Here is a 12,678-nt window from a genome sequence, read left to right as displayed (position 1 = left end):
CATGAGAAGACAAATGTTGAATTGATTTCACTAAGAATCAATAAACTGACAAACACCTTTTTGCTAAATTATGAAACCTCTTAAAAACCGCTCATTAATAAATTGATTCACTAAAGATTTTTCCGATGTTTTTGTAAGTTTGAATTATTCTTATGTTTATATATTCTTGTTAATTTATTAATTTATTTTCCTTGTGTCATTATGTTCATTATTTATGTATTGTTTGTCTTTACTTATCTACTTATTTATTTATTTGTTTAATGATTTATCTTTTTTTTTATTTATTTATATATTATTTATTTATTTATTTATACATTTATTTATATAAATTATTAACTAATTTATATATATGTATATTTACTTATTTTTTTTATTAATTTATTTAACAATTGGTTAATGCTTACTAACAAATTACTGATATATTAAAATATGTTAATCAATTATTATTTATACTAACTTTTTTTTTCCTACAACATACTTCTAAACAAAAGTTTAGAAATCTTAATTTTAAGGCTGTTCTTCTTTAATTTTAGAATAAGGATTATGAATCCCAAATTTCTGTTTTAACTTATCTTGGGAAAATCCATGGGACAACCAATTTATTAAAAACTTAAGGAACAAATTAAATTTTTTTTTAAACAATATTTTTTCTGTTAATTTAGAAATAAAAGAGGAATAGATTTTGAGTCGATTTCAATTGTCTTTTTCTAGTTTAAGAAACTTGTCTTTTTCATTTGTTCCTTAAAAAAAAAAAAAAACTAATATTAAAAATTGTACACTTTTTCTTTTCCCACAGGTTGTCTTAAAACATGATTTGATAAAAGCAATCAGAACTAAACAAAACCACATTATTACCCACCACAGACTTCCTTTTGTATACGAATTAAATCAACCCATAACCAAGGACCATAAGAACCATCATGACGACAATTTCATCACTTCTTAACCATCACAGTAGTCAAATGCCAGGATCCAATCCAATGATGACGGCAAATAATTCCAGTAAACAATCCTCGACGATGACGACGTCGTCATCCTCCAACTCACATCACCTCCAGGCCGATCACATAAAAAGACCAATGAATGCCTTCATGGTCTGGTCAAGAGGACAACGACGCAAAATGGCTCAGGATAATCCGAAAATGCACAATTCTGAAATCTCTAAGCGTCTCGGTGCGGAATGGAAGCTTCTTACCGAAGGACAGAAACGACCATTTATCGATGAGGCAAAGCGATTGAGGTAAGAATATTATTTGTACCTTCAAACTCCCTAACCCCTCCAACATAATTTACGAAGAGTGTTTGCAAATAAAAGCTTGTAGGTTAGGGATCTATAATACCTATGTAAAGGTATTATAGGCCTTATGTAGGAAGACAACAATGGTTTCCATTGTTTGGGGACGGTATTTTACCTTCCCTTATTCTCGGGAAAAGTGAGTTCTATTGTTAAAAGTGGGACACTTTTAAGACGCCATCCATAAAATGTAAATTGTTATGATTTATGGGTGTAGGACAAGTTAATCAGTTACAGACAGGCTTCCTATCAAAATGGAAAGGTTTCTGGGGGCGATATTATGTCATGTACATATGTATGAGCATAGGTACTTGGTATAAAAATAATTGACCTGATGTTTACATTTTCAAAACTATTTCAAGAAATCTTTGGAAAGAGGAAGTGACGACTACAACGACGTTGTCGACGTTAAACAGAGGGTTTGGAAATTGAAATCAATGGGTTGATAAAATATATAGAAGGTGTGTTTATCTTTTAAATATCAAATCAGGGGTGAGTCTTTAAGAGAGCTGAAGAAATACGTATCTACTTACAAATATGCTCATATAGATATAATCCCTATTTTATATAATTAATTATATTTCTGAAACATGTGTTTCCAAATAATTACTTGACGGATTGTCAATTGTTGAGGTTTTACTGATAAGACCATCATCAATGAAATTTATAATAATGATTGTTTTGTGTCAATACTGAGTTATTAATAGGCTTTTATCATCATAATGTATCGATTTATGTTTAAATATACATAATATGAAAGAGGGTTTGAGAAATTGTAGTTTGAAAAGCCATCTTAAGAATTAAAGTTGTCATGTTTTTAAGTGTGATTATGAAAAATAATTATCTATTGGTGATGGATGAATTTAACGACTAAAATTATAGATTTTATTTAATAAGAAAACGTACAAATAACATGATAACATCAAAACAATCAATTATATTGTTAATCATCAAATACGAGACTGATACTAGATGGAATTGTCATTTTTGTTAAATTTGAGCAAACAACCTTATAAATCATTAATTGTTTTTGATTATTTAAAAACTTTATTGAAGATAAAAACTGTCTTTTCAAGTGTTTGCAGGCTCTGAATTAATTTAAATAGAGTTTTTTCTTAGAAGGAAAGAAAAGATTTGTGAAAGATTGCAACCCTTTGAATATCACGAATTGAATTCAATCAAAAGAATGATTCTTGTGAATTTGAACTTAAATACGTCAAGAGTTTTGTCACTTATTTGACTAAATAGTTACATTTTCCCCAAACATATTATAGTGCTCAATTGAATGCAATCTTTTAAGAACTCATTCAATGTCTTCTTTACCTTGTTGCTTTTGTGATATTGGGAGTATTTATCGAATGAAAATTCAGTTTATGATTGATTTTTGGCATTATTTTTATTTATTCGTTATCAATTTAGTAATCCTTTGTCTGGCATTTTGGTGCAGCATCAGCTGAATATTGAGCTTCGGGAACTGCTCGGAAAGCTGAATTTGAGAATAAGATTAAAATCATTAAATTTTTCAACTAAGTTATGTTTAAATTGATTATTTTTACCTCTTTGTGGGTTCAAGCAATTGTATTTCTCCAAATGACATTTTCCTTGCAATTTCAAGTAGCATCGGCCATTGTAAGCATAGACAGCAACATCTTCTAAATTACATTTATAGTCACAATGGCTTGGTGGAGTTGGAGCTAGATTAGCCACAGCAGCAACAATAAGAGCTGAAATAGTTCAAAAAATGTTAAAAAAATATAGTTTTTTTCTTTTCAAAAATCTTCAATTTAAAGTTTTTGTTACTTACCAAAAAGAACAAATACTACAGAAATGAATTTCATATTGATATTGTTTTGTTCAAATATAAACTTGATATTTTTATACAAGTTACACCTCCAAAAGAATGTGATGTAATTATAATTTTAAAAGTTATCATCAGTTTATATACTTTTTTGGGTCATGATATTTCAAAACGCACCTGTAGGGTAGGTACCAGAAATTTTGAATTTGGATGATGCAATTCTGAAGTAGTTTTCATCATTCTTTTTCTTCTTTCAATTCTTTAAAAATATATTTTTATTAAAAATTTATTTTTAAAATTAGAATGAAAACAAAAAAAAACATCTTACACAAGTAACCGTTTTAGGTATCATTGGATTTTTTTGTTTGTTTTTAATATTTCAGGATGTAACGGGAAATTTAAAAAAAAATATATTGTTTGAAACTTCCGTAAAGACATGAATAAAGTAAAGGACATAAGTAATAAAATAAAAAATAATTTGTATTTTGTTGGTTGAGAGTAATAACAAAATACCTTACAAAATGTTTGTTTTTTCGTCATAGGACATTAAAAAATATTCTGTATCTTGGGCTAGTTTTTCTTGAAATAAGAAAATATCAATTCTGCTGTCATTGTAGATCATTAGCATCTATGTATCTAAAAATTGACGTTTTTGGCATTTTAGATTAAAGGTATTTTTGCAGGCAAGTTACTTTGCAGTGGATTAAACTAGCAATTTTTGTTTGTATTGGAATGAAATTCACTTTATTTATTGCCATTTTCTATTACTTTTTCCAATATTTGTAGCCTTTTATTGCTATTTTCGATTACTTTTTCCAATATTTTTAGCCGTATATTGACAATAAAGTTTAGAATATTGTCCTTGAAATGGCCAATCATTTCAGTTGGCGTAAACTAGTGATTTCACATATCCCCACATAAAATAATCAAACCTTGAAGACCAATTATTCACGGGTCCGTAACATGAAACTATATTGTTATCAAACGTTTTCTATACAATAAATAAATTGTGGTCAAGCTGTGAAATATTGCGCCTCGACTGTCTTGTTAACATCACAGCTCCTGAATATCATAATTTTTCAATAATTGATGAACTAGGTCAGTTATGAAATAGAAGGGTCAACATTGACTGTAACGTTTATCAAAAATAAAAATCGTATTGGAAACTTAAAGTTATAAAAAACCCCAGTTACTGCCATTTTTTCGATAGTAAAAAATTCATAATGGCACCATTTTGTTTCGAAAACTATAGGTAATCGTACATTAAATGCAACTTTAGCAGAAGCTTTTTTCAACTACAGCTTAAGTCTTTAAATATTTTTATTTTGTATGAGAAAGTTTCGGAATAGGTATATGTTTTATATCTTAAGCTTAATATGAATACAAATATTCCAAACAATTTCATTGAGTACTTTTTTTTCCAAAAAACAGTTGCGGAAATCACCCATTTCCCAGCCATCACACTAGTATGGCATTTTAAACTGTAAGAGGAATGAAAACCAAGAAAATCAGAGGTGGAATCGGCTAAGGTGATTGTTAATAAATGAAAATCAAAATGATCGAATTTGATCTACGTAAGGTGATAGTCAAATTGATACCTAAAAAGCTGTCAAAAATTTGATAGTCATTTTGAAACAAATAATTATGTTTATTCCAAAAAGAGCTACCAGACGCTTAGCTTTGATCAGTGAAAAAAACACATTCCTGTGACGGCAAAGCTTACGACATTCGAAAAAAGCAAGAATAGTAAGAGATTTTTTCAAACACAGCCAATTTGATACTTTTATTTAGATTTTTTATAAGAACCAATTTGAAATTTCACCGAGGCAACAATAAATTTTGACAATTAGAATCTGATATTGTTCAATTGAATTTAATTAAATTGAATCATCTTACACAGACGGAATGAGAATGATAGTTAATTTGATTATCATAAAAATGATAGTCCACTATAACCTTAACCGATTCCACCCCAGTTAATATTTCCAAGGTCTCGCAATATCTATTCATAAACTTTGAAGACGTTTCAAAGAATTAAAACCAACTTTTAATCAATTTTTAAAATTTGTTTGTTTTTTTTACAAAATTGAAAAAAAAAAACTTTTTTTTACAGTTACGAAATTTAAAATATTACTTTTTATCTTGAAAATTGAATTTCTCAAAGCATCCACGCTAAAAAAAAAACAATTCAGAAATTGAAAAAAAACGTTTCGGAAATGTTTGCCATTTGTTTAAAAAAAAAACATTTCAGAAACGTTTGTTAAACAATGTCCAGAAAAAAAATTATTTCAAAAACATGTTTTAAAAACAGAAAATCCTTACTGAAATGTTTCTTCAATGTTTCTGAAATGTGATTTTGTTTTCTTTGGACGCTCACAGTCTGAAATTTGTATGATATGAACATATTAATTTTAGCAATGATGAGGTAGAAACAAAATTCAGGGTGATGAAACAAGACACTATTAGCGCTATTTCTTTAACAATCCATTCCACAATATTTTAAAAATGTTTCTCAAAGCGTAAACACTAAATCACAATCACTTCTAAAAAGTTTCATTTCAAATAAATGGGAAACATTTTTTTAATAGTTGTTGTTCCTGAAATGTTCCTTTGGTGTGGGCACACCTTTCAACTTTCAATTTTTCATTGTGAAAAACTTCCAAGTTTACATAAAAAATATGGCGAAGTTATGCTAGGTTTATTTAAAATGTTGAATTCTTTTTTTTTGCTTATCCAAAAAAGCATTGAGACATGTTTTTGTTTATGCAATTATAAGATAATATCAAAAATACCATTTAATAATAAAACTCCTATTAACAAAACAAGTAGTTCATTATTTTTGTATACAAGCCGTTTATAAATCGTTCTTTAAGAAAGCAGTTTTGCTTAACGGCTTAAAATATTATTCCTATCGCCTGAAAACTAAAGCATTTCAAAATTGAATCTAATTCTGGATTTTAAGAAGTTTTATTGTTTTATAAAGCATTTTTTTTAAATTGCAGTAATTTTTAGAGCTAATGTATTACGTGAATAAATGGTCGTAAAATTCACATCGAAACCTATACAATACCCGTGTTTTTTTTTTGGCATTCTATAAATAGTATAGTAAGACATTCCCAAGAAAACACATCTGCAGTAGCCAATTTTTTTATTTGAAAATTGGTACAACTGAAAGAAGATCTGTCAGAATAGTAATAAAAAAACACGCAAATAGAAGAAAGTTTTGTGGAAATCGAAAGTTAAAATTAACTTCAGCAAAAAAAACTAACTAAAACTAGTAAAATGGACAATTTTAAAGAAGAAATGGTAAGAAAACACCTTGAAATTCAGATTCTAAAAAAAAATGGTTCATTTAAAAATTGCAGCTTTGACATAAATTAAAAAATTCAAGAATGGAGTTTTTCGTAGACTACTACATTAACATGCGGTATTGAAGCGAGCTTGAAGCTCTCCTCAATTCTTTATATAACTCGATTCCGGTCGGGGATCGGAGTCGATTCAAAATTTGTGAAAAAAACCTGAGTGGAGGAGCTGGTTTTACAGATAATGCAATATGGTCTATTTATTTGCATGTTTGTGTACAAAAAATATAGTTTTGTTTTAATCAAATAAAAAAAATGCACATGAAGCAGGTAGCGTATTCTAATATGTTGCAAAACTATTTGGTCAAAACTATTCAGTTCTTTATGTTTAACATAAATCAAACTATCTCACTTGCACTTCATAAGAAATATCGAAACACCATTTGCATTTTAGAAAGTGCTATCAAACTTAATCATTTTTAAATATTTTTGTGAGATGGAAACACCAACAAAATTTATTTAATCTTAACTGAAAAAACCTTTGGCGGAAACACAGCCATCGAGATACGAATGCTATATCAATGGTACCAACATTTGAGAACGAAATCAAATAAGTTCCATTCGAGACGACTCAAATAAATGTTAAAAACCCATCCGTAGTAAGATTGTACTCTAAATTTTATCGGTAGTATTCATACTACGGATATTGATTTTGTTATTTGTATAAAATCCTACTATACTATTGATAGATTTTCCAACAGAACACTGGTAATGATAATGACAAAATATTTCTTTGATTTGTTTCTTTGTTCACAATAAAATATACAAACCAATGGTTATTTTTTGAGACTAGTTTTTGTTTTGCCTCAGGCTGGAATTTTGAAAAAAAACAGGCATCGAAGCCAACCATGTTTTCTAAAATTTAACAACAAAATTTAGCAGATAATAAAATAATTTTGAGGATAATACCTTCATGTATTCAAGAGAAATCGAGAATCGAATATTAACTTTTAATAATTTTTGCAGACTATTTCTTCTATATTTTAATTTTCATGAAAACATTGACTCTTGAATTTTAAAAAAAATTGTGCTAAATGTCGAAAATAATATTTTCTATAAGATGAAATTATTATTCTTATTTGAGTACAAAATTTATTTTTACCGAGTTTTAGAAATATTTGTTTACGTTTTTATTTTCTGTAAAAAAATTTTCAATTACATTTTTCTCAAAATCTTACCAGATGTCAAAAATGTTATTCTTAGTTGCATACAATTATTTTGGAGATACAATCAGTTCTTCTTTGTAAAATATTCGGGGTGACATTTATTTTGTTTTTGAGTTATTTTGATTTATAAAAAAAAAACGTTAATTGATTTTTTGTTTTCTAAATTATATTAGTTTGGTATCACGTCACAATATAACATATATAATTGAATTCACGTCACTACCGTTATTGGTTCGTGAGATATTATTGACCACCCATTCAATTTTGTTGAGAAACCTTTCTGCAACTTTCTGCATTATTATAACAAAATTTATTTGAATTCGACATCTCCACTGGTTCTTAAAGTATAGACGGCTAAAAAAGTTTCCCAATTTTACGGATGTACGAATGTACTTTACGTACACAAGCACGAGGAGCCATCTCTCTTAAAATTTTTTATCAAGGTTTTATGGACCTTGGAACGTCGATCAATGTCAAAATTTTCAATTCTACTAATTCGACCTATTACAAAAACTTCTTATGGGAAGTTAATAAAAATGTCCCTTATTTTTTTGTAAGTCCACTTTAATGTCATATCTGTCAAACATTTTAAAATCTGGCTCGAAAACTTTCACTGTTTTAAAGTTTCTTTAAATCTGGCAATTCCATCACGAAGAAATGTTTACTTACCTACTAAATCGAAAACAGATTACTCACATTGTGCGTTAGAATTTCTAAGAAATTTTTCACAAAGACCAAATAAAATCACTAACTTATCAAAAATAAAAATCCAAACCAAGGAACTCTTGCGCAATAAAAAGATAGCTATAGGTACAAATATAAACGATAACCTTTCTTAAACAATATACCTTAATAAAAGGTATTCATTGATCATATTGAATCAATTCGGAAATAATCAATTGTCACCTTCTCTTATCCTCCTCTTATTGAATATCATAAACACAAAAACTATATGCAAACATAAAAGAACACAAATAATAAAACTGATAAAACCTCCACTCCTTTTAAGAAAATAAAATTCTTATAATGGTAAACATACGAGTACCTCCATATTTATAAGAAATATAATTTTAATCGAAAACCAACCGCAATATAAGAATGGTCTTCTTTGTTTATCTAATAACAACAAAAAAAGAACAACAATAAAATAAAAAACTTTATTATTACTAAATTCGATTTTTTGATTATTTGGATTTTCACGTTGATGTGGTGATGTGTTGTAGAATATGTTTGCTTTTCATCGTCTTTTTGTTGTTGTTTAAACAAATAAAGTTTCATCAATAAGTCCTCCCTGAATAGGACTATCTTTTGAAAAAGAACAACACCCAAGAAAAAGATAACATTTTCAAATTGTAAAAAAAGGAAACAATCCAAATTCTGTCGTGTCTGAGCTTCACCATTGCCTTGAGATAAGGAAGAATAATATACCAAACAAAATATACCATTTTACTTTCTTTTATTGTGGTTTTTTGTTTGTCAAAAGAAGGACTCTTGAATAAAACAAATATTCAATATTTACAATAAGCCTAGGTAAGGAAGTTATACATAGTTTCGTTCGGTATTTAGATAGGTGAGGGTTGAAACGGTCGTCTCTTGTCCATAATCCATTATCACATTTATGGTTATCTGGGAACATTTTGGTTGCCCTTGAAATTTGATAAATTTATCTATTGGCTATGGATACAACAGTAATTGGGATTCATGGGAATTTTTCAGCTTTTTATTTGAGTTTTTATTAATATGTTGATAAATTTCTTTTAAAACTGATTTTATAAATGACAAACTGTAATTTCTTTTTACAGAGCTCTGCACATGAAAGAACACCCGGACTACAAATACCGTCCAAGGCGAAAACCTAAAACCCTCACGAAGTCTCCTGTGCCTCAGCAGAATCATCATCAATCAACCAAAGACACAGTAGCGCAACTTCAACAAAAATACAACTTCAGCAATTCTCTCGAACTGACTCTGAATATGCCACAACGAGTGCCAAATTTCCCACTCACTCCACACTATCCCCTGGATCCGACAATAGCCCTTGACTTACAAGCTCGTCTCCAGGCAATGTACGCAGGCAGCTTATACCATCCTTGGCGTTATTTCGGTTGCACTCCACTTATCAGTCCCGAAACTCCGCCTTCTCCACCGAGTAGTAGTGGCACGGGAATTTCTTCCTACGGCTGCATAAAGTCAGCAAATACATCGCCAACACTCTCCCTTCCCGCCCAACCGCCACCAAATATCATATGACCAACTCCATTGCGGTATGGTGCCGCGGAACATGCTGTTTAAATTTACAGAATTTGCACCATATGCCATCCCTGCCCATCCAAAGAGAATTTAAATTAAACTTAAAAAAACAAAAAGGATACAAATATAAAAATTTAAGGGCATATCCTTGAAAAATTAGATTTTAAGTTGTTGTAGTTTCATACGAATACTATTAGAAATAGAAAAATATGTTAAATAAAAATTAAAAATGTAGTTAAAGTTTATAAAATAAAAATAGGAATAGAGTTTTGGGAAGACAACAAATAACAAAACAAAATGGCTATGGTTCCCAAAAGTGTTTTTATTTCATTTAGTTCTTTTCTTAGTGAAACAATATCTCAGAAAAGGCAAACAGAAATATTAAAAAATGTAAAAAATAAACAACAAAAACCAGCTAAAAGTACTAAAAGTATAAATAAATATAAATGTAAATAATTACCTATATACCCACCAAAAATAAAAATGTATAGATACTAGTTTTCAGAATTCTTAAAAATAAAATAAAAATCAAAACTTAAAACAAAAAAATTGTAAATGTGATAAAATAATTAGTTTTAAAAATTAAAGTTAATGAAAATAAAATTGACAAACTACTTTTACTTTTTTTTAGTACAAAATCCCAGTAAAGTATACCAATCAACAATATTTTTATTATTTTTGTTTTTAAATTAACTAAGTTTTTAAAATGTAATTGCATTGTAAATATTAACACAAACATTTTTCTATTAAAACAAAATAAAAGAAAAAGCAAAAACTTTAGAAATATGTTTTACTTTTAGTGACAAATATAAAGGATTTAATAACATCTAAATGGTTTAATACAGTCATATTGAAGAATTAAATAATTGGGAAAATTAAATGGATTCCTAATTTGGCTTGGCAAAATTATATTGTTTATGCTGATAGAGTACTTCATTTAATTGAATCACATTTTACTTAAAAGCTTAAATACAACTAATATGGAAAAAAGAAAAACAAAATTAGCGACCATCTCAATGCCATAAATTTGGACATGAGTATTATTTCTCTAAACTGTAACAAAAATGGTAGCGGCATTTAAAACTCTGAGCAATTTATTATTTTTTGAATAAGTTCGCGGATACGGGACATACACTCCGTGTCAGCTTTTTTGTTGACATTTTTGAAATAACTTTGTGCATTTATTTATAGTTTTTGTTTAAGTTTGCAGTGAATAAACTTCAGCCTTTATATTTATTCATTTCGTAAATCACTTCAGGTATGAATTTACAGCTTTTTCAATGAATTTTTGCTCCACGCTAACTTTATTGCAGAAACGAAGGATTTAATCTGTCATCAAACTTACGACCACCTTCATTAAACAAATAAAAAGTATAATAAATAATGTTTAGAACAGATTATTACGGCAGTTATTGAAAGATGTGCAAGCTTTGTTCCTCTGTCCAACTCTTATTATGCGCACAGAGGGAATAGGCACGTAATCATTTTGGCAGGCTAAGTTTATAGGTCTAAAAATGTTAGATTATTTCCAAAAATTCCCTTATATCAAGATGCAGTAATTTTTGATGTAATGACCTCAACCTTAAATGTTCCATAATAACTGAAAACTTTCAATATAACAACACCTCCTTCACAGTTGTGACGAGGCTTTTAGCACTTTATTATTTTCTCAAATCGGGCCACCAAAATATAACAGCTTTACGTCTGAAAAAAAACAAGTGACACCAACACCATTCTTTTTCCAGATTATTTGAGTTTTGAAAAAACTCTAATAGAATAACTTTGTGTTGTTCGTCGAGTAGGGGGTTTTACTTTTTACTTTTCGTTTAAGATGACTTGAACTTTGATAACTGTAAAGATTGTTGAACGACTTGCGTTCACGCAAGTTTTTTATTTTATTTTTGCCAGAATTACAAGAGATGTATACCTTTAAACTGCTGGTCTTCAATTCACTGTTTTTGCCATTATTTTTCCCTCCTTCAGAAAACTAAGTTTGAAACCACAATCACAATTCGAAACAATTTTAAAAGGCGGCAAAAGAAATAAATAGGTCAACATTTCAAATAGGAACCATGTATCTGCCGATGATCTTGCGAACCACTTCAAATATATTCTACAAAACAAAACGCTCCTTAAATTTTCGTATGCTGAACCTCTATTATGTGATTAGTTATTAAATGGTGAAATAACAGTTGCCGAAGTAAACCTTGTTCTTCATAAAACGAACAATGGTAAAGCCCGGGGAGAAGATGGAATTACATACGAACACTTCAAACTATCATAATTTGTTAATAAACTGTTTTCTAATGCTGATATAGCTACATCCTTTCACAAAGCGGTAATATTCCCTATTCACAAAAAAGGAGACATTAATAACGTGGAGAATTGTAGGGGCATATCGTTTATGAACATCATCTCAAAAGTGTTTTGTGGTGTACTTGCTAACAGGCTTGAGGCATAGGTTGAAACCATAATATCCTGACCCAATTCCACGCTGGTTTTCAAAAAATGTGTACCGTCGACCATATATTTGTGCTGACTTTAATCGTTAGAGCATTATAAGCACGGAATAAAAAAATGTATGCATTTTTCGTTGACTTTAAGTCTGCTTTTGACCTGGTGAAACCTGGTGCACTTTTCTACAAACTTTCCCAGCTAGGTATATCTACATAGTTCATCCGAATTGTAAAGTAAATTTATTCTGAACCAAAAGCAGTTGTCTGGGATGGTTGAACGGTCTAAAACGGACTTTGGTGTAAAACAAGGATGCCTTTTAAGTGCTCTTCTATTTGCACTTTTTATTAATAA

The 12,678-nt window shown here is 29.1% G+C and overlaps 1 protein-coding gene across 1 annotated transcript; it reads left to right on the top strand.

Annotated features, from left to right (window-relative positions):
- The first annotated feature begins 818 nt into the window (after positions 1 to 818).
- LOC129940071 (transcription factor sox-3) lies at positions 819 to 10,462 on the top strand. Its single transcript, XM_056048303.1, has 2 exons — positions 819 to 1,240; positions 9,423 to 10,462. Exons 1-2 carry the CDS (start codon positions 921 to 923, stop codon positions 9,868 to 9,870), a joined length of 768 nt encoding a protein of 255 aa, XP_055904278.1. The 5' UTR covers positions 819 to 920; the 3' UTR covers positions 9,871 to 10,462.
- The last annotated feature ends 2,216 nt before the right edge of the window (positions 10,463 to 12,678 follow it).

This window comes from Eupeodes corollae, chromosome 1 (genome assembly GCF_945859685.1).
Source record: "Eupeodes corollae chromosome 1, idEupCoro1.1, whole genome shotgun sequence".
Classification (NCBI taxonomy): Eukaryota; Metazoa; Arthropoda; class Insecta; order Diptera; family Syrphidae; genus Eupeodes; species Eupeodes corollae.
The sequence above is the reverse complement of the archived record's forward strand: the minus strand, read 5'-3'. Positions and strand labels throughout refer to the sequence as shown.